This window comes from Geotrypetes seraphini, chromosome 1 (assembly GCF_902459505.1).
Source record: "Geotrypetes seraphini chromosome 1, aGeoSer1.1, whole genome shotgun sequence".
NCBI lineage: Eukaryota > Metazoa > Chordata > Amphibia > Gymnophiona > Dermophiidae > Geotrypetes > Geotrypetes seraphini.
Genome location: NC_047084.1, coordinates 345,511,307 through 345,533,122, shown reverse-complemented (window position 1 = coordinate 345,533,122; position 21,816 = coordinate 345,511,307). Strand labels below are relative to the sequence as shown.

The 21,816-nt window shown below is 40.0% G+C and overlaps 1 protein-coding gene across 6 annotated transcripts in view; it reads left to right on the top strand.

Annotated features, from left to right (window-relative positions):
• Positions 1–21,816, top strand: part of PTPN13 (protein tyrosine phosphatase non-receptor type 13) — a 626,469-nt gene that overhangs the window by 267,901 nt on the left and 336,752 nt on the right. For all 6 annotated transcript variants that reach the window (XM_033963022.1, XM_033963031.1, XM_033963011.1 and 3 more), the window contains 2 exons: positions 3,958–4,032; positions 4,326–4,500. In XM_033963022.1, the coding sequence (XP_033818913.1) occupies positions 3,958–4,032; positions 4,326–4,500 (250 nt within the window). The remainder of the gene's footprint in view (positions 1–3,957; positions 4,033–4,325; positions 4,501–21,816) is intronic.

The window sequence follows — 21,816 nt, the reverse complement described above, 5'->3', positions numbered from 1 at the left end:
TTTGCAGCATAATTCGTTCCAGAAGCATGCTTGTAATCCAAAGCACTCGTATATCAAAGCAAATTTCCCCATAGGAAATAATGGAAAATCAGACGATTCGTTCCACAACCCAAAAACTTTAATACAAAATACTATACGTGCATGTATTGCAAGACCTCGCTCATTTAGAACAATCACTACACTCCTTCAGTGTCAGAGAGAGAACCATCGGCTCAGTTGTGATGTGTGTATTCTGTATGTACTTGAATTGCAAGACATGGCTTGAATATCAAGTTAAAATTTAATTAAATATTTTGCTTGTCTTGCAAAACGCTTGCAATCCAAGTTACTTGCAATCCAAGGTTTTACTGTACTTCCTTTGCTTTAATTCACTCCCGAATATATGTTTTAATTTGGGGCTACACTCCACCCAGGTTGTGCCATTATCCTTGGGAAAATATATTTTGAGCATTCTAAAGGAGCAATAAAATGATGACTGATAATTAAGATAAACTTTTAATATCACTAGAATGCAAGAGCCATTACTAGCTTGTTATACTAGAGGACCATATAATGTAGGGTGAAGTACAATGTTTGGGAGCAATTTTGTTACCAAAGGCTGACAGGTTACATTTTGTTAAGCAGGATTATCATTACATAGCCCACTTCCAACCTCTTTATAAGGTTTGAAGTAAAGTAGCAAGCTAGAGTGCAGGTGAACCATAAGAGCCAGTCCTCTGAACCACTGAACTCCATTCCCTTTCTCAATATGCTATGTTGCATTCTTGCACCAATTCCTACTGCAGTCTAACCTGATCTATCCCCTCACACCATGTTGCCCCTTTTCCCAAGCAGACAGGAGGAATAACACTTAAAACCGGTTCATAGACAACCCCACGAAAGACAAAGGCGCGTGCCGACAACTGAGTGCAAGACGGAGGCACGCGCCAAAGAAAATTACAGTTTTTAGGGGCTCCGACGGGGGTTTTTGTTGGGGAGCCCCCCCCAGTTTACTTAATAGAGATCGCGCCGGCGTTGGGGGGGGTTTGAGGGGTTGTAACCCTCCACATTTTACTGTAAACTTAACTTTTTCCCTAAAAACAGGGAAAAAGTGAAGTTTTCAGTAAAATGTGAGGGGTTACAACCCCCCATACCCCCACAATGCCCCCACAACGCGGCGCGATCTCTATTAAGTAAAGTGGGGGGTTCCCTCCACGCCCCCCCCCCATCGGAGCCATAAAAACAGTAATTTTGTGCGGCGCACGCCTCCGCGCTGCGCTCAATTGTCTGGGCACGCCTTTGTCCCGGCGCGCTTTTGACCTGACACCCTTAAAACCAAATCAACAGCCTTTACCATAAGAGGCTAGTCTGCAATATGAGCTTTGAAATCTATGGGACACTGTAGCTTTGAACTCTAAGACTGGCTGTATGTTGCAGAGAGAAACCAATGCAGTTTTAAGTACAAATCATACCGTCAAACTGGGCATGGGGAGGGGATGGAAGGACAAGACAAGATCTGTTCTAGGGACCAGGAGGAGAAGAGTAAGAGAGAACAGGCTGTACCATTATGAAGAGCAAGCAGAGCACACTTGCAGAGATCATTGGCAACTGAGTGGAGCAATGGTGTCAAACTCAAACCCTTTGCAGGGCCACATTTTGGATTTGTAGGTACTTGGAGGGCCTCAGAAAAATAGTTAATGTCTTATTAAAGAAATGACAATTTTTACATGAGGTAAAACTCTTTATAGTTTATAAATCTTTCCTTTTGGCTAAGTTTTAATAATAATATTGTAATTTATAGCTAAAAAGACATATGATCAAGAAACTGTTTTATTTTACTTTTGTGATTATGATAAACATACTGAGGGCCTCAAAATAGTACCTGGTGGGCTGCATGTGGCCCCTGGGCCGCGGGTTTGAGACCTTTGGAGTGGAGGGAAAAGGAAGATAACACCTGGGATGAGGGGAAATGGAATAAAAAAGGAGAGAGGAGACAGGGAGGTGTTTGAGGTTAGATTATATTGTTTTCTATTTTGCTATTGGAGATTGTGTATTTCTGGTCTGGCTTGTTTTGTTATATATAAAAATTTAATAAAAATGTATTGATAGAAAAAAAAGAGGGAGATAGATCCAGGATTGGTGGTGGATGAGGAAAAGGAGGGGGAGTGAGGATAGATTGAGGGAGAGGATAGAAGACCATGGATGGAGAGAGAAGGATGAACAGAGCTAGGAGAGGTGGGATATGAAATAGAGAGAGCCCTGGATTGAGGGGAGCAGGAAGAGGAATATAAATAATGGAAAAGAAAGTGACAGAGAGAAATATGGAAAGGAGAGACAGCAGGAACAATAAGATGAGCAACAGGAGAGAGAAGAGGTCAGAAAAAGAGGGAAGCAAAGGCAATATTGCTTTGTAATGGTTATTCTCTATGAATAACAGTGGAATGAAGCCATCCATGGGTGATGTTAGTGGCATCACCCAGATCCAGTCCACCATGTCCAGGGTCTTCAATCATTTTCTTGTAGAGAAGTCGTTATAAGGTTTGTTCTTTTTAATGCTATATCAATTACCACCAATTGGTGTGACAGTTGAGTATGCACATAAACTGGTTGAACTCTATATTTTAAATCCAGCTTTTCAGATAGTGTTCTTCCTGACAAGAAAATTGATGGACCAGGATAGCAAGAAATTCTTTAGTAACATTAATAGATTATAAATTAAAGATTGTAAGTTACAAGGTTCTTCAAGGACTGACATTCAGTAAATTGACTAGTTTTTGAAGAAACTTAAGATAAAAAGCTTCCTCACTTTGTGGATATGATTCCAGTTGTACCAGTGGATTTCCGAAATAGGTTAAAGGGCTATCAATGACAGAGTTCTCTATCTCTCAGCTGATTTTGAATGAGTGATAAATGCCCTCCACCTGTTGTGAGAAGGAGTTGGCAAGACTCCATAAAGGGGTTTGGGCCACGGAGGTGAAACTGACTGTGGAGTTTACTGTTTCCACATTTACATCTCCCTTGCAAATTTACATGATGCTAAGTTAAGCAGGTATTTACAGAATAGCTTTTAGGTAAAATTTGGGCAGTTGCATGTGCGCATATACAGTACACGCGTAAATTATATTAATTGTTCATATGCATAATGGTCCTGTAAATTTTAGCACCAGTGTATTGAATTTCCCCATAACAGCTGCCACTATATCAGCAAATGTTTTTGAATACCAGGCAGCATGTTTGTCTTTCTTATCATGAATAAGGTCAGGAAGTACTTTTTCACGGAGAGGGTGGTAGATGCCTGGAATAACCTCCTGTGGGAGGTAGTGGAGATGAATACAATAACAGAATTAAAAAATGTGTGGGATAGACATAAAGGAATCCTGTATGGAAGGCTTGGAATCAAACAAGCTTAGCAGTGATTAGATGGGACACTAGTAATTGAGAAGCAAAGCAAGTGCTGGGCAGACTTCTATGGTCTGTGCCCTGAAAATGGCAAGGACAAATCAAATATGTAGAGAACATTGCCACCAGATGATTGATGATTGATGTGGAGGTGTCTTTTGGCTTTTCACTAGATATTCACTAGATAACCTGTGTAAACCAAGGGCCTAAGTGATATTCTGTGATGTTAACACATAACTCGCTTATCATGTAAATGCATGGGATTGTATAAGGGGAGACGAATAGGTGGGGTGTGGGTGTTTTACATGAGTAACTTAGAGAATAATGTGCTAAACTGCCCCATTTAGATATTCTCATTTTCACCTACTATTAACATTTCTACTAAATTATGTTAGTATTCTATAAAAATATTTATGTGCTTGTTTTTATAGAATAGTACTCAGTAGTATATACATCTGTTGCTTAATTTCTGGTTCCCAGTTATAGAATTGCCCCCAATACTTTTTCTAAATCCTTTTTTTAAAAGTTTGTCTGATATGTGAAGCAAGGGTACTGATTCAGTGTTCTTTGAATTTTCAGAATTTTTTTGGTCCAGAGTTTGTGAAAATGACAGTTGAACCATATATTATTTTAGATCTTCCAAAGTCAATTCTGGTAAGATATTGCTTTTTCAAATATTAAAAATGTATTTTAATTTCCCTAGTTCTATGTTTATTCAGTAGTTTGATCAATGTGACAAGAACAATGCATATTGTTAAAAGCATAGAACAGAAAACAAGGCACTGTATTTTCAGTTATATTGACAAGTAGTGAACTGTGGGGGTTACTAAAGAGATAACAGGTACTGAAAAGGGGTTGTGAGAAGTTTTGCTCATAGAAGAAAGGGGTAAGATTGAGGGCTGCTTATGCTATGTATGATTTTTAAAATAGTATTTTTTAAAATTCAGACAAAGAAGGGAAAGAATGAGGATACACGACGGAAAGTAAATATAATTCTCCTAAGTGGACAAAGGCTAGAGCTGACTTGTGACACCAAATCCACTTGCAAAGATGTCTTTGATATGGTCGTGGCACATATTGGCTTAGTGGAGCACCACCTGTTTGCCTTGGCTACTTTAAAAGGTAAAACATCCTTTCAATTTCAGTTGAGATGACTGAATTTGCTTCAATATCTATTTATTTATTTAATTTAAAACTTTTTTATACCATTTACAAAAAAAACTAAGGGCTCCTTTTACTAAGGTACGCTAGCATTTTTAGCACACACAGGAAATTACTGCGCGCTACGCTTCTAGAACTAACGCCAGCTCAATGCTGGCGTTAAGGTCTAGTGCACGCTGCAATGTAGTGCACGTTATTTTGCACATTAAAGCCCTAGCGCACCTTAGTAAAAGGAGCCCTAAATGATTTACATCAGTTAAAATATACATAAGATAAAAACAAACCATGTCATAAAATCTACATAATTAAGCAATTTCTTCTCTTCAAATGTCACCTAATAAATCGCAAGAGTACAATAGCAAACATGATTAAACAGATTCTTTTCTTCAAATACTAATACATCACAAAAATGCAGTAACAAAACAGCTGAGTTTTTAACTGTTTCTTAAACTGAAACCAATTTACACACAGTTGCAATTGACCCACCAGAGCATTCTACATTTTAACGCCAGCAATGCAGAAAGTCATCGGTCTAGTGTCTGCATAATTTCCCTGCACTATTGAATTAATAGCTTTTGATTTTCAGATTGTAAAGATCTATTAAGCTTATAGAGTGCCACAACTTATCGAAAGTACCATCGTGTTTGATGGTAGATAGTCTGGTGGACCACAGAAACAACTTTATGTTGCACCCAAAATACAACTACTGTGTTTCCCCCAAAATAAGAAACTATCTTATATTAATTTTGGGTCCAAAAAAGGCACTAAGGCTTATTTTTGGGGATGTCTTTTTTTTTCGTGTGTATACAACGATCATCTCTCACCCATCCCTTTGAACAGCATCTTTCTATCCCTCCCTCCCATCCCCCCCCCCTCTGGTGAAGCAGAACCCCGAAAGCAATTTCATTGTGTTGCGTTAGATCTAATCTAAGCATTGTTCTTGTATTCCACATCTTCCGGAACTGTGCCGCATCATTGATGGCACCCTTTTTGTGAAGTTCACAGAAGTGCTCTGTAAGGTGCCCCACTGCTCTGTTGCCATGTCTGGGTGGCCAGTCCATCATAATGCTGACCCTTTCCATGTCCAAATGGTCTTGTTCTGGGCGTTTGGGTTTTGATGGGCTCACATTTTCCATCATGAATGTAGTGGTTAGAGTGGCTTATGGACCTGGGTCCTCCTCTCTATAGTTCATTAACCCACCTCCCAGGCTACTTAAGAAACCTGTATGCAGTTAAATTATTTTATTGAAATTTAGAAATAGTAACAAAACAAAATGAATCAATCCATATGAAACATTCAGTAAGATGTCAAAGTAAAAAATATCTTAAACGATCAGGTTAATATTGTCATGTAATAGGCATTAGCGATCAAGTACTCAACTGGTTCAATTCATATTTTTCTGGACGCACTGCTAAGGTTAGCTTTAATAATTCTACATTGGACGCTGTCCCTTATAATTATGGAATCCCACAGGGATCCATACTTTTGCCACTTCTTTTCAACATTTTCCTTGCTCCATTAATAACACTGGCTCAATCTATTGGATTCACCCATTATGCCTATGCAGATGATATCCAACTTCTACATCCACTTTTAAAAAAAAAAAATCTTTATTCATTTTCAAAAATTACAAGTGTACAACACTTGTAATAAATATCTTAATTAATCACTTGACATTCTTATTTGTAATAATCCAAATAAATAATTATATAAGAAGCCCACCCCTCCTACCCATATACTAATAAATAACAATTATCAATTATTATCCTTCATAATCCCACCACCCCCTTATCTTTTCCAATATTTAGGTGTTTAAGATGTCTGATCACCAGAATAAATCGTCAATGGCCCCCAAATCTTTTTAAACTTGTTATAATTGCCTTGTTGTAGAACAAATACCCTTTCCATTTTATAAATATGACACACTGAATTCCACCAAAAAGTATAATTCAATTTAGTATAATCTTTCCAATTCCCTGCAATCTGCTGAATGGCAACCCCTGTTAATATTAATAAAAGTTTATATTATTCGCTGAAATTTGGCTTTTAAATCTCATTGAAGTACCAAATAATATAGTATCATATGAAAGGGCAACATGATTTTCTAACAATGAATTAATTTGGGGCCAAATTAACTTCCAAAAGGCATTTATACAGGGACAAAAAAATATCAAATGATCTAATGTCCCAACTTCTAAACCATAATGCCAGCATCTATTGGATCTTGAACTATCTAACTTCTGTAAACGAACTGGGGTCCATAAAGCTCTATGCAACAAAAACAACCAAGTCTGTCTCATAGATGCTGCCCTTGTAGTTGTTATTCTCCAAGACCAAAAACGTGGCCATTGAGAGGCAGAAATTTGATGCCCAAGCTCAATGCTCCAAATGTCCCTAAGACCAGTTCTTTGTTTTTTATTCAAATATCTATATATCAATTTATACCACTGTGCGGCTTGGTGACCCAAGAAATCCGCCTGAAAGCACAGGAATTCCAAACTATACTGAGAATTAAGAACTTTCCATTCAGGGAACCCTTCCTGGATGGCCTGCTTCAACTGCAACCATTTAAAACTTTGTGAATTATTTAAAACAAATTTATGTTGCAATTGTGAAAAACTAAGCAATGATCCATTTATAATCACATCATTCAAAGTCCGTACACCTGCAATGATCCAATGCTTCCAAACGATTTTAAACCCGCCAATTTTGATCTTGGAGGTTACCCAAATTGATTGATTTAATGACTTGGAAATTGGGTCTGGTGATAAATTACTAACATAACGTAGGGTTTTCCAGGTATCCAAAAAAATTCTATTATTTTTATATTTCCTGGGCATATTTATACTAATAAGATGAGATAAATGTAAGGGAAACAGAAGCCGCCATTCCAGATACAACCAGTCTGGTTCATTTTCCATGAGATCTGGGAGTATCCAATACATACCCTGTCTTAAAATATAGGCTTGATGATACCTATAGAAATTTGGAAAATTTACCCCTCCCTCCACCATTGTTTTTTGTAGAGATACTAAAGCAATTCTAGGTCTTTTACCCAACCAAACAAATTTTGTAAGAATACCATTTAACCTTTTGTAAAATGACCCCTGGAAAAAAATTGGTATCATACTCATTTGATAGCAAACCACAGGCAATATCATCATTCATTTGAACTCTTCCCCACCAAGAAAGATGTAAAGGATTCCATTGCTCACACATCTCTGTTATTTTTTTAAATAAAAGTTTTTCATTCTCCTTCACTGTGTCTTCTATTGTGTTTTTAATAATAATACCTAAGTACTTTAAACCTTCCTCTTTCCATATAAATGAGAATGAATCAAATAACCCTTTGGTACAGTGAACATTAAGCGGGAGAACTTCAGACTTACTCCAATTAATCTTATACCCAGAGAACCTTCCAAACCTCTCTATTAATTCAAGTAAACATCCACTTAACACCGAGGATCCAAACGGAATTCGTGATATAAATGGAAAATTAGACCAAATCAACCAATAGCTGAGGCTAAATATGTTAGCCCTAAATGTTAACAAGTCCCAGATAATCTTTTTCCCCTGGAAAGAAGATCAGGATCCACAAGAGCCAATTAAAATCAACAATATTCCCCTTCAACAGGTTGCAAGCATAAAAATTCTCGGGGTCATTATAGATCATAAATTAACATACCAAGACCACATAACACAAACAGTGAAAAACTGCTTTTACAAATTGCGCATGATAGGTTATTAGCAAAAGTATTAGAACCATCAGCACTCAATATACTTATCCACTCTGGTTATTTTGAAACTCGATTATTGTAATTCTCTATTAAAAGGCATCACCCAAAAACAAGGAGACTTCAATTTATCCAAACACTGCAATAAAAATCATAACAAATTCAAAAAAGTACGACCATGTAACACCTCTTTTAAAAAATGCTCATTGGTTGCCAATACCCCATCGCATTACCTATAAAATAGCATTACTTTCATTTAAGATTCACCAATCTAATCTGCCTACCTTTTTGGACAGGTTACTGATCCCTTATACTCCATCCAGAACTCTGCAGTCCTCTGAAAAAAACCTTTTCTCAGTACCATCTCTTAAAGTTATCGGCACAAGATGAGCAGAAATATTTTCAGTAGCTGCGCCTCAATTATGGAATTCATTACCTGGATTAGAGGAGAATCCGCTCTAGATAAGTTTAAAAGTTTTTTGAAAACGTTTCTTTTTAAAGATACTTTTGAAAATTAAAATTCACTAGTCAAATTAATTTTTGTAGGTCTTTTGCTTTTAAACATTTTTGTTTCTACTTTTAGCCCCTCCCTATTATGTGACCCTTCATTGTTATCTACTTCTAAAAATTTTGGAGTTCTACCCCCTCTCCTATTGTTGTCTGTAAGTCTGTCTATTTTTGTTAACATAGGTGTGAAAATGTTCCTGTAACCCTTTTTGTATTTGTAATTCGCTTTGAAACTATGTTATAAGCGTTTGCATCAAATTTTAACAAACATGAAGAAGAAATTACATATGATGAATGTTTTCTAAGTATTGGTCAGAGAAGTGAAGACACAGGAGGATTGCGAGGACCTGCAATGTGACATAAACACGCTCAAGAAATGGGCTGTGACATGGCAAATGGGGTTTAATGTGGATAAGTGTAAGGTGATGCATGTCGGTAAAAAAACCTTATACATGAATACAGGATGTCCGGTGCGGTACTTGGAGAGACCCTCCAGGAAAGAGACTTGGGAGTACTGGTCGACAAGTCGATGAAGCTGTCCGTGCAATGCGCAGTGGTGACGAAAAGGGCAAACAGAATGCTAGGAATGATTAAGAAGGGGATCACGAACAGATCGGAGAAGGTTATCATGCCGCTGTACCAGGCCATGGTACGCCCTCACCTGGAATACTGCGTCCAGCACTGGTCGTCGTATATGAAGAAGGACACAGTACAACTCAAAAGAGTACAGAGAAGAGCAACTAAAATGGTTAAGGGGCTGGAGAAGTTGCCGTACAGTGAGAGATTAGAGAAACTGGGCCTCTTCTCCATTGAAAAGAGGAGACTGAGAGGGGACATGATCGAAACATTCAAGATAATGAAGGGAATAGACTTAGTAGATAAAGACAGGTTGTTCACCCTCTCCAAGGTAGAGAGAATGAGAGGGCACTCTTTAAAGTTGAAAGTGGATAGATTCCATACAAACGTAAGGAAGCTCTTCTTCACCCAGAGAGTGGTACAAAACTGGAACACTCTTCCGGAGGCTGTTATTGGGAAAAACACCCTCCAGGGATTCAAGACGAAGTTAGATAAGTTCCTGCTGAGCCAGAACGTACGCAGGTAAGGCTAGTATCAGTTAGGGCACTGGTCTTTGACCTAAGGGCCACCGCGTGAGCGGACTGTGGAGGAGTGTGTGGCGCAGTGGTTGAAGCTACAGCCTCAGCTCCCTGGGGTTGTGGGTTCAAACCCCGCGCTGCTCCTTGTGATCCTGGGCAAGTCACTTAATCCTCCATAGCTCCAGGTACGTTAGATAGATTGTGAGCCCACCGGGACAGATAGGGAAAATACTTGAGTACCTGATTGTAAAACCGCTTAAATAACCTTGATAGGCGGTATATAAAATCCTAATAAAACTTGAAAACTTGACTGCTGGGCACGATGGACCACCGGTCTGACCCAGCAGCAGCAATTCTTATGTTCTTATGTCAATGGGGGACCATATACAACTCTTTTTATTGGAAGAAAGGGGACATGTTGTTCATACTAGTGCTGCCTGATTCAGGAAAAAAAATTTAGATTCGATTCAGCCTGTTGAATGAATTTTTCGATTAGATTTTCCAATTGGGTGTTTTTTTCAGACATTTTGGTAGGCTTATTTTATAGTCTCTTCACCCCTTTTATAGCCTCTTTGCCCTCTCCTATCCACACTGGCGCTGTGGTGTAAACAAAATAAACAAAAAAGACTTTTCCTCTCTGTTAAATCCTAGCTCATGTTCGCGGTCTAACACCAGCTCTGGAAGGATACACATTTCAAATCTGACATATTGTAATCACAAAACAGAAAATAAAATTATTTTTTCTACCTTTATTGTTGTCTGGTAAATTATTAAAATCATTTTGGTCCTAGGCTCTGATTGTCTTCTGATAACTCGCTTGCTAGGGTCTCCTGCCCATTTGTCATTTTCTTCTTTTTTGGTGCTAACCATCCATCTTCCATCTTTGTCCTCCCCTTCCGTTTCCCTTCCCACCTCGGAGGTCTGGCATCTTTCCTTTTTTTCGTCTCCATCCCCAGATCCACCTTTTCTCAACTACCCTTTCATCCACCATCTCTCCCTTTCTTTTCCCAACTACCCTCCTATCCAGTATCTCTAGCCCCCCTCCACACCATCCCTTGTGTCCAACTTCTCTCCCTAAATCCCACTGTCCACCATCTCTCTCCCTTGCCTCTGTTTTTAGACCCATTATTTCTTCCCCCTCAATCTGGCATATGCATGTCTCTTTGAACCCCCCTTCCCTCCGTGTACTTCTACATCAGGGCCCCCCTTCCCCAAAGGCCTGTCCCTCTTGAAGGCCTGCACCATCCCCCCTGAAGGTCTGCCTGTCCCCCTGAAGGCCTGAACCCCACCCCTGAAGGCCTGCACCCCACCCCTGAAGGCTTGCCTGTCCCCCCTGAAGGCCTGCTTGTCCCTCTGAAGGCCTGCATCCCCCCCCCAAAGGCCTGCACACCCCTAATCCCCGAAGGCCTGTGTGTTCCACCCTGGCCTCCAGTCTTACTTTTACTTAATTCCATCAGCGGAGCAGCCTGCAGAGAGGATCGCTGGCACTAGCGATCTGTGCAGGCTGCCATCGGACTCTGGAGCTGTCTTCCCTCTGCTGCGGTCCTGCCCCTCCTCTGATGTCAGAGGCAGGATCGCAGCAGAGGAAACAACAGCTCCGGAGGCCGATGGCAGCCTGCAAAGATCGCTAGTACTGTTTATCCTCTCTGCAGGCTGCTCTGCTGCTGGAATTAGGTAAATGGAAGAGTGGGAGGCCAGGGGGGAAGCCGGACGCCACAGCACTTCTCGACTGACCCTCACAGGAGCGGCAACAGATGGCCATCAAGAGGCAGCGCTGCCACTCCTGCTTTAGAGGGGGAGGGTCAGTCACTGGGAGGCTGATTTTTTTTGTTTTTAAATCTATTAGAATTGATTCACCAAAAGTGAATCGATTCGAATCGGGCAGTACTAGTTCATACCTTTTATATAAACATAGTGATTTCCACCAAAAGGTGTAACTTAGTAAAGAAGCAGATTTCCAATTCTGTAACACATGTTATATTCCAACGGATATTAACATATCAATTAATTTTGGATTACAGGAACAATTTTCAAAACAGGGATGCAGCGAATGTAAAATAATATCATACTATATTTCAGTGGAACAGTTAGTTAAGACTTTAATAGTGTTCCATATTTTGTCCCAAAAAGGGCAAACTTCAACACATTCAAAGAGCATATGTGATAAAGTGCCTGTTGAGGTAGAGCAATGCCAGCAATTGTCTTCTAGAAGTTTGGCCTTCTTCATTCTGTATGGTGTCCAAATTGCATTCAACATGAGGAAAAATAGAGATTGAGAAAGGTTTGCACATAAGAGCGGTCTATTTGTCTTGGACCAGAACACTTTCCATTCCGATTGTGATAGGGAAATATTATTAAATTTTTTGGACAGTTCAGATTGAGTCTCATTGGAAAAAACAAAATGAAAGTCTCTAAGACTTTTATACAGAGTAGATATGGTTTTCCCTTGAGTATTAATTGTGGTTCTCCAGTTTTTAATGCATGACACATTAGAGAGTTGTAAATTGGAAAGAAGAGATGTTAAAGTTATCCATTGATGCTTTTTATGCTTCAATAAGTGTAAGTTTCAATGAATTTGGAAAAGGACATAAGGTTATCATTGAAAAAAAGCTGTTTAAAATACCAAATATCACATTTCTGCCATAATTTCCAATTCAGAAATTTCTTGTTATATCTGAGGACAGGATTATTCCATAAAGACATGTCTAGTTGGGAATAAATAGAGTTATTAGCTGTTTTATCTAATTCACGTAGAGCGGTTTGTGTTGCCAAAAGCTGCGTGAATTAAAATGTTGTGGCAAAGTCATTGTAGGTATTGCTTTAAGAGGGATTGGTATGCAAATGTGAAGTTCTAATTCCAACCAGGAAGGAAGATGAGAAAAGTTTTGAGTATTGGTATGGATCCAACAAGTACCATATTTTTCTAAAGAAGTTATATATCATCTATAAAAGTCTGGGAGATTTGTACCCCCATTTATTTTAGCTGCTTTTAATTTTTGTATTGAAATCATTAGCTTTTTGTTGTTCCAAATAAAATTGGTTAGTTTTTGATCTATCCAGTGATATAATGAGGTTTTGCAGAGTGAGGGGAGCATCGAGAGTATGTAGTTTAATTGAGGTGCTAGGGTCATTTTAATGGAGGAAACCCTACCCCACCAGGTTAGATACATAGGTGCTCAGCGAATGAGAAAAAAAGTAATGATTTCTTTAAGTTTAGAGATATTGATATCCATAATATGAGAAAGATCTTTATGAATATATGTACCCAGATATTTTATGACATTGGTTGACCATGAAAATCCAAAATGAGCTACATCTGTCAAAGTAATCAGATCATTAAGAGGCATTAGTACAGATTTTTCCCAATTAACTTTGTATCCTGAGAATTGAGAATATGACTTAACAAGTTGTATAAAGGCAGTAATTGATGCTGTTGGGTTGCAGAAAAACAGCAGGATATCATCAGCATAGGCAGTTATTTTTATCTGTCTGGAAAAAGAAGCAATACCAAGTATTTGAGGAGATTGACGAATAGATGACAGTAAGGGCTCTAAAGTGAGATTAAATAAAAGTGGAAATATTTGGCAGTGCTGACGTGTGCCTCTGTTTAGTTGTATTGAATCGGTAAGAAAATTGTTAAGGAGCAGTTTAGAAAATGGTTTCCAGTAAAAGGAATGAATCTAAGAAACAAAAGATTCCCCAAAATTAAATCATCTTAGAGCCTGCAGTAGGAACGACCACTCTATCCTGTTGGCATCAACTTTCTTTTTTTTTTTTTAAATTTAATATTTATTGAATTTTTCAATATATTCAAGCATATAACTTGTACAGAAAGGAAATTTAGCAAGAAATTAATACAAATGAAAACATATATCAAAGAATATCGAGTATGAGCATAAATTTCTACTCAAGTCCTCAAAGAGATCCAAGAAGGGAAATAGGCGAATCAAAGAAATTTAAACCAGGTAATAACTAGTCGGATGAGATTAAGGCACCCTTTCTTAAACTAAGCACTTTCTTTCTCCAGAGATGCAGTTGAGAGAAAAGTTGTCAGTTGAGATGGCTCAAAGAAAACATATTTATGAGAATGATAATTAACAACACATTTACATGGGTGTCGCAAGTAAAAAGTCGCCCCCAGAGATAAAACACCAGGTTTCCTTAACAAAAATTCTCGTCTCCTTCTCTGCGTATCCTTGGCCAAATCTGGGAACATCTGAATTTTACAACCTAAAAACTCTTTTTGTTTATTTTTAAAGAAAAGTCTCAGCAACCAGTTTTTATCTGGTGCGAGAGCTACTGTCAAAAGTAAGGTTGCCGGGGTCACTAATTCTCTATCAGACATTTCCAAAATATTAGATATATTCATTAAATCAGGTCCCAATTTCTGTTGTTGTTGCTGTTGTTGGTCTTGAGGCTTACTTGGAAGATAGTAAACCTGCGTAAATGGTGGTAATGACTCTTCATGAAGCTCCAATACTTCCGTCATGTAACGTTTCAACATTTCCCTTGGGGCTATCACAGAAACCCTAGGGAAATTTATCAATCTGAGGTTATTATTGCGAGAAAAGTTTTCCATTTCCTCCATCTTTCTTCTTAAATTAGTATTGTCTTTAATTAATACCTCAATAATTTGTTGGGATACTTTAAATTCTTGATGAATATTTTGTGTTGAAGTTTTTGAGTCCTCAAGTCCAATCTTTAAATTTTTAATCTCAGTTTCATGATTTTCTAATTTCTTTTCTAATTGTTGTAATTGCGGGTTAATGGATTTTGCCAAATTGGCTACCAGATCCCACAGAGAGTCTAATGTAACCTCTCGGGGCTTCACAATTTGAAATGGTTGTAGTTTTAATTTAATTAGCTCACCCTCTGGCAGCGTGTCTCCTCCTGCAGTCTGTTGAATTCTCTCATCCCCCACTGCTTCCTCCTCAGTCTCCTCGTTCAGACTCCTCTGCTCCAGCAGGGAGTCCTGCAGCACAGTCCCCGCGTTTTTCTCTTTAGCCTCCGAGAGGAGGTGAACTCCAACCCCAGGAAGTTCCTCCTCTCGCGGGGAACTGGTCGACTGAGGGCATGGGGGAGGTGCTCTTACTTCAGGGCTTAGAGATGTCTCCGACCCCATGGTGAACGTCGTTGACGCGCCTCCGCCATGCGTCTCCTGCGGGGAACTCCCCGAAGTTGTCGGCGTGCCCTGCATTCTCCTCATCAACTTTTCGATGTTCCCGAAGATGGCCGTTCTGGAGCGCTGCGAGGCTCCAGCAGCGCTACGTCCCCTCTTGGGCATCACGAACAGGTAAAAAGTTTAAAGCGGACAAAGTTGTATTTCAAGGAGTTAACGGGAGCGTGAAACTCAAGCGACTCCTCATGCGGCCATCTTGGATGCAATGCCAGCGGCATCAACTTTCAACATTCAACTTTCTTCCATTTTTCCGCTTCCTCTCAATCTGTCTATTTTTCTATGTTTTCCCCGCCCCTCCATTCATGTGCACCATCTCCTCCTTTTTTCTTCCATTTTTCTGCTTCCTTCTCAATCTGTCTATTTTTCCATGTTTTACCCGCTTCTCCATTCATGTGCACCATCTCCTCCTTCTTTCTCCCTTATCCCCATCAATCCTAAACAGCATTTCTTCTATCTCTCTTCCCTTCCCCACTCCTCCCATCCCTGTGAACCATCTCCTCCCTCCCCTCCTGTGTTCTGACATCTCTGTCTCCCCCTTCCTATGGCCTTGTATCTTTCTTTTCTCCTTCCCACAATCTGGCATCTCTATATCCTCCTTCACTTCTCTCCTCCCCCCCACTGTAGTTTAGAATCCCTGTCTCCTCCTACCCTTCTCTGACACCTCTCTCTCCTTCCTTTACTCCCCCTCCCAGTGGTCGGACACCTCTCTCCTTCCCTTCATTCTTGCCTGTAATCTGATATCACTCTCTTCTCATTCCCACACACTAGCATATCTCTCGCCACTTCATCCCTCTTATCATGGTCTGGCATTGTCCCTGCCCCTTCTCCTTCCCCTTCCAGTGGTCAGACCTCTTTCTCCTTCACTTCACCTTTTCCCAAGGTCTGGTATCATTCTCTCCTTCTCACAGTCTGGCATCTCTTCCCTCCTTCCCTACCCTCCTCCCCTTTACTGTGGGTTGGCATCTCTCTCTTCTCCTCTTTTCCCTGGCATCTCTCTTCTCTTTACTTCCCCTCATCCCCTTCCCATGGTCATTCCCTTCTTCCCTTCCCCCTTCCCATGGTCTGCTATCTCTCTCCTCTCCTTGCAGTCTGGCATATCTTTATCCCCTCCTTCCCTTCCATTCCTTCTCTGCATCTCTCTCTCCTTCCCTTCCTTTTCATACCATACCATACAGCTTCTTATATTCCGCTAATTTCAACAAGGATTCAAATGCGGTTTACAAGATTCTTAAACCATTAAATATGGCCAAGAGTTGATGGATTAAAGAGAGAAGAGGTATGTCATTTTATAAACATTTTCCTGAATTGGTAATGCGAGTACTGTTGCAAACACAGTAGTAGATTATTCCAAACTTTGATGCCTTGAAATTTGTAAGTAGATTCATGTATCTTTTTTCAGTGAACATGTAAAGGAGAACAAAAGATCAACTTAAAAACGTTGTGTCAATCTTAAACTATAAAAGGAGCTCGTAATTGTGATCTTAGATCTGTAAATGGCTTTATGAACCATACAAGCAACCTTAAATTGAACTCTCTTTATAATGGGTATTCAATGTAATTCCCTCAGTCTTTCACAGTATTTTCTGACCATATCTTCCAGGAACTAAAGTCAGGCTACCCTAATCAGGAGCTGCATTGCCATGCCAGATAGCGTGTCAAAGCAGCTCCTGATTGGTGTAGCCTGACTTTAGTTCCCGGAAGAGACAGTCAGAAATACTAAGAAGGATCCCACACCCGATTTTCAGCACCTGCCGCTACCCCAGCTTCCGTCTCCTGCCTCCGATCCACTCCTGAGCTGCATTCGCAGTTTTTCAAAATTCGCGGGTGCTCCTGGAATGGAACCCCCGCAAATTTCAGGGGAGTATTGTAACTCAAATTGGTTTAATCGAAAGATCAGTTTGGCTGCTGTATTTTGAAGTAGTTATAATCTCTTGTTCAATTTGAAAATATTCTATAATATTTTAGAATGAAAGTGGCGTAAGACCAAAAATGATTATTATCATCCCAGGACAAGCATATTCTCAGATGTGGGTGACGTCATCCAAGGAGCCCCGGTATAGACAGCTTTAAAAGTGCATCGCCGCTTTAAGAACTTAAGAAAGTTCACAAACTGCCTGCACCGCACATGCATAAGTGCCTTCCCACCCGACGCAGGTTCACAGCTCCTCAGTTCTTAGTTTTCCACAGCGCTAAGAAATTGTATCTCTGAATGTTGTTCATTTTTTTGCCTTTTTGCTCATGCATTTTTTTCTTTTGTTCTTAGCTTTTTTTTAAAGCTTACTTCTTTTTCTTTAGAAAAAAAAGGGAGGGACATTTTTTCCTCAAAGGCTTTTCCTGCTGGGGCCTTAATTTTTCCTTCAGCCATTGAGTTCAATTTGGCTGACGCGGTCTTTCTGTCCATTCCAGGCCGATAACGAGTTTAAAAAAAAAGTGTTTCAGGTGCCAAAGGCTAATTTCTCTTACCGACCCTCACAGTTGGTGCTTCCAGTGCCTTGGGTTGGAACACCAGGTCGAACTTCTACCCTGCAGAAACGTTCGATAACCAGCTGGAAGCATCAACAGGAAAAATTGTTTAGGACCGGCATGGACACTGATCAGACCTCGCAACCTTCATTGTCGAAGATATTGACATCGGCTTCGGGAGACATCGCTCCGTCTGGTAAGCCAGCTCAGAAGCTGCCAGCTTCCCAATTGGTGTCACAGGTCACTCTTGTATTGAGTCTCTTGATGCCAACTAAGAAGCAATGACCATTTTCCAGCTTGCCTCAACCTCGAGGTTTGCATCCTGATCGAGGTCATCCTCTTCGGGGCAAGCCACAGCACCGATAGTACCAGCAGATAAGCCAGAGGTACCAGTGTTTTTCCTTCTGGGAACAGCTCAATGCGCTGTTCTGAAGGGATTTGGGTGATGCATGTAAACTGCTTACCCCAGTATCGACTCCCTCAGTACTGGCCCAACCTAAATACACGGTCACAGGTCCTATAGTACTTCAACTGGTTCTCTGGAGCGACATCGACATTCAACATCTAGGTATCGATCATCTCATCACTGGTCCAGCTCTTCATCGACCTCCTCTTCATTTCGACACTCCCAGTCCAATAAGCATCGTTCCTCCTCACATGCTTTGAAAAGAAAACATTACTCCCTCAAGTTCTTCGAAGAGATAAACAGCTTCACATTATACCTCTTCCTTATCATGGGATTGGTACGGGACTCGAAGTATGCATTGATCTTCTCGATGCATTTCTTTCCCAAGGCCTTCATATGCCTCTGACTTACAGTCTGATTCAGCTGAGGACTTGTCTGAGTCTACAACGGAGGCTTATGACACTCCTTTGGAAAAGTCTTCACACAAGTCTCCATCAACGGCTAAATCTCATACAGACAGACTTTCTTTTACTAAATTTATTAGATTGTTGGGCAAGGAGCTACCAGTCAAGCTAGAAGCTAATTCTGCTTACAGTGCGGAATACTTGGAGGTCTTAGATTATGATCAGCCTCCTAAAGAACTTCTCAAAGAGACTCTTCATAATAACTGGAAAACACCCCTCACCTTTATAGGAGCTCCCTGAAAATTTGAGACTATATATAATGCACCAGTCACATGTGGTAGAGTTGACTTTGAAAAAATGTACTCCATCAAGAGTCTATGCTTCAGTGCCACTGATTGTTATATGCCTTTGTTCTATCCCTCCTGGACTATTGCAATGGTCTTTACACCGGTCTACCGGCCAAAGAGCAGAACCATCTACAAAGAGTCCAAAATGCTGCAGTGCAACTTCTAAAACACCTTGGCCCTTTCACCCATATCTCCCCAGCACTGATACAGGACCACTGGCTCCCAATACAGTGATGCAATATCTTCAGACAACTAGTATTAGCGTTTAAACGCTTCCATGACATGACACCTGACTATGTAGTGAAAAAACTCCCAATATACCACTCTCAGCGGTCTCTCCGTTCGCAACGGGAACTCAGACTTTCCAACCTCCAGCAAACAGCCTCCACCTGGAGACAGCCCGAAAGCGATCATATTCCAATAGCATACCTAAATTATGGAATCAACTCCCTCCTACCATTAGGGCAATTATTAACCTACTGACCTTCCAGAAAGCAGTAAAGATACTTTTTTTCATGGACCGGATCAATTCTGGTCTCAAACTTTGACAGACCTTGCATAGGATGAAGTTTAAGAGGTAATCTGAGGAAATACTTTTTTACGGAAGGGGTAGTAGATGCATGGAACAGTCTTCTGGAAGAGATGGTGGAAACAGAGATTGTGTCTGAATCCAAAAGGGCCTGGGATAGGCATGTGGGATCTCTCAGAGACGGAAAGAGATAATGGTTTCTGTGGATGGGCAGACTAGATGGGCCATTTGGCCTTTATCTGCTGTCATGTTTCTATTGTACTTTACCTCAGAACATCTGTGCCTGCTAACCAGTTCCTCTACCGTTCACTGCAAGTATGTTAATACACATTCATGACTCAATGATTTATTTCCTTAGATTCTGCAAAGCATGTGTTCTTAGTCACAGTCTCTATAAATTGTAAGTTATTGATTCTATAGCTTTGTGTTTTGATCCTGTAGCATATTATTGACTCTAATGTATGTATCTCTGTTCCTGAAAACTTTGTGTATGTATCCTTGTAACCCGTTCTGGACTCCTGGGGAAGACGGGCGATAAAAATGAATAAATAAATAAATGGGCACATTTGAATGTCACTTGTACCAAAACTCCATGTTGGCGAACAGAGTATCAAATTACAATTTCTATAATCTCCTGCTATGTGAAGCATCTTGTTCGGAAATTGCCTTCTTTTGATGGATACCTTGCTTCTCATTATCTACAGGAATTTCATAATATCTTTCGATCCTTTCCCCTTCCTAGAATGTATCTGGCTGGATATTATTATCCAAGGTCTAAGGGAGAATCTAACATGGGTGTAGTGTCTGTAAAGTTAGATTCCTCCACATGGGTTTCAGCAACACCACAACTTGGCATGTATCAAGTGAGTTGCGACTGCTTCAGGATTCCATGGGGTATAGAGCCTGTAAGGTGGCTCTTTCTTGTTCCTTCGATACAATTATAAAATGAGATGGAAAGATCTAACAGGGGTGTAGAGCCTGTAATTTAGATTCCTGCCATCTCTGTGGTCTTAAGCTCTTGACCCACTGTCCCAACACATTACACTTCGACAATCTCTGCAGTAGTGGACAAACTCTTTCAATCTTTCCGGAGGGTTTTTTCCCCCACACACCTCCACATCAAAAGGTTCTGACCATGGACTCATCCTCCTACTCTTGGAGGGCTCATCTGGATGGTCTTCGTACTCAAGGTCACTGGACTACCCAGAACCAGTTTTATTATATAAATCTCTTGGAACTCAGAGCGATCTACAATGCTCTCAAAACATTTCAGCACATTGTGACCATTTCAGCACATGTTCCTAATCCACATGGACAATCAGGTAGCAATGTATTACATAAACAAGCAAGGAAATACAGGTTCTCATCTTCTTTATCAAGTAGCCCAAAAGATTTGGAACTGGGCAATTGCTCTCAATTTATTTTTGAAAGCAGTATACATTCAAGGGGAACAGAATGTTCTCGCAGACAAGACTCAGCAGGTTTCTTCAGCCACACGAGTGGACACTCAACTCTGCAGTTCTGCATCACATATTCTCTCTTTGGGGGTCTCCTCAGATAGATTCATATTGGGAAATATTTATTATTATTCTTTGATGCATTTGAATTGTTTCTGATAATATAAACTATTTTGAGTCCCATGTTTGGGGACAAAAGCAGCCTATAAATTTAAAATGAAATAAAAATGAAAAATTCAAAGGACAATTCTATAAGGTGCACCAAGATGATGGATGTTGAGCAAAATTTTATAATTGAATCTAGGCGCCCAGTTTCTGTTGTAGAACATTAGCATAAGTTGGCATTTAAACTCCAACATTTAGGCATGTCCATTTATGCTGTGTCTATAGTAGGTGTAAATGCATTCACTGAATGTTTAGGGCCATATTCAGCAAACAGCGCTATAAGTTATGTGACAGTAGGCACCCTACCACTGCCTAATTTAATTTATTTAATCAGTGTACTAATTGCGCCAATTAAAAAACAATTAAAATCTCATTAAAAATTTTAAAAGGGTGCCAGAATCATGTCTACAGAGGCACTTTGTGGCACCTAAGGTCAAAGTGGGCCTGGTTTGGGCCAGAAGTTACCTTAGATGCCGTTAGGCATGATTCTCCATGAAAGGTAGGCCTGTAAAACCTTGGTCTACATTGCCAGTGCCTACCTTTAACGGGAACCACATTCTGCAAACAGCGCTGTAGTGTTATTGATAAGCGATCAGCAGCGTTTTTGTAGGCAGCTGCAGATTACAGCGCTGTTTGCAGAATCTGACCCTTAGTGCATAAATTACACTATTCTTTATGTAATTGTGTGCTATGCAAATTATGTGCTAAATTATAGAATCTTAATGCCCAGTTAGTACTTACAAGTGAAATATCCACATTCACAAATGCTAATATTTTATTATCTGAGTGCACAATGGCACATACCTTTAGACACTCATGTTATTTGTATGAGAGGGGATGTGGGCTGTACTTTCTACTATCTAGAGTCCTTTCTTTTATTAAAAATATCTTATAAAACAGTGGAAGCCAGTTTAACTTCTGCAAATACAGAAGAGATTTCCTTGGTAGCTTCATATCTCTACATTTTATAAGCTTCTGTATTCTGGCAACT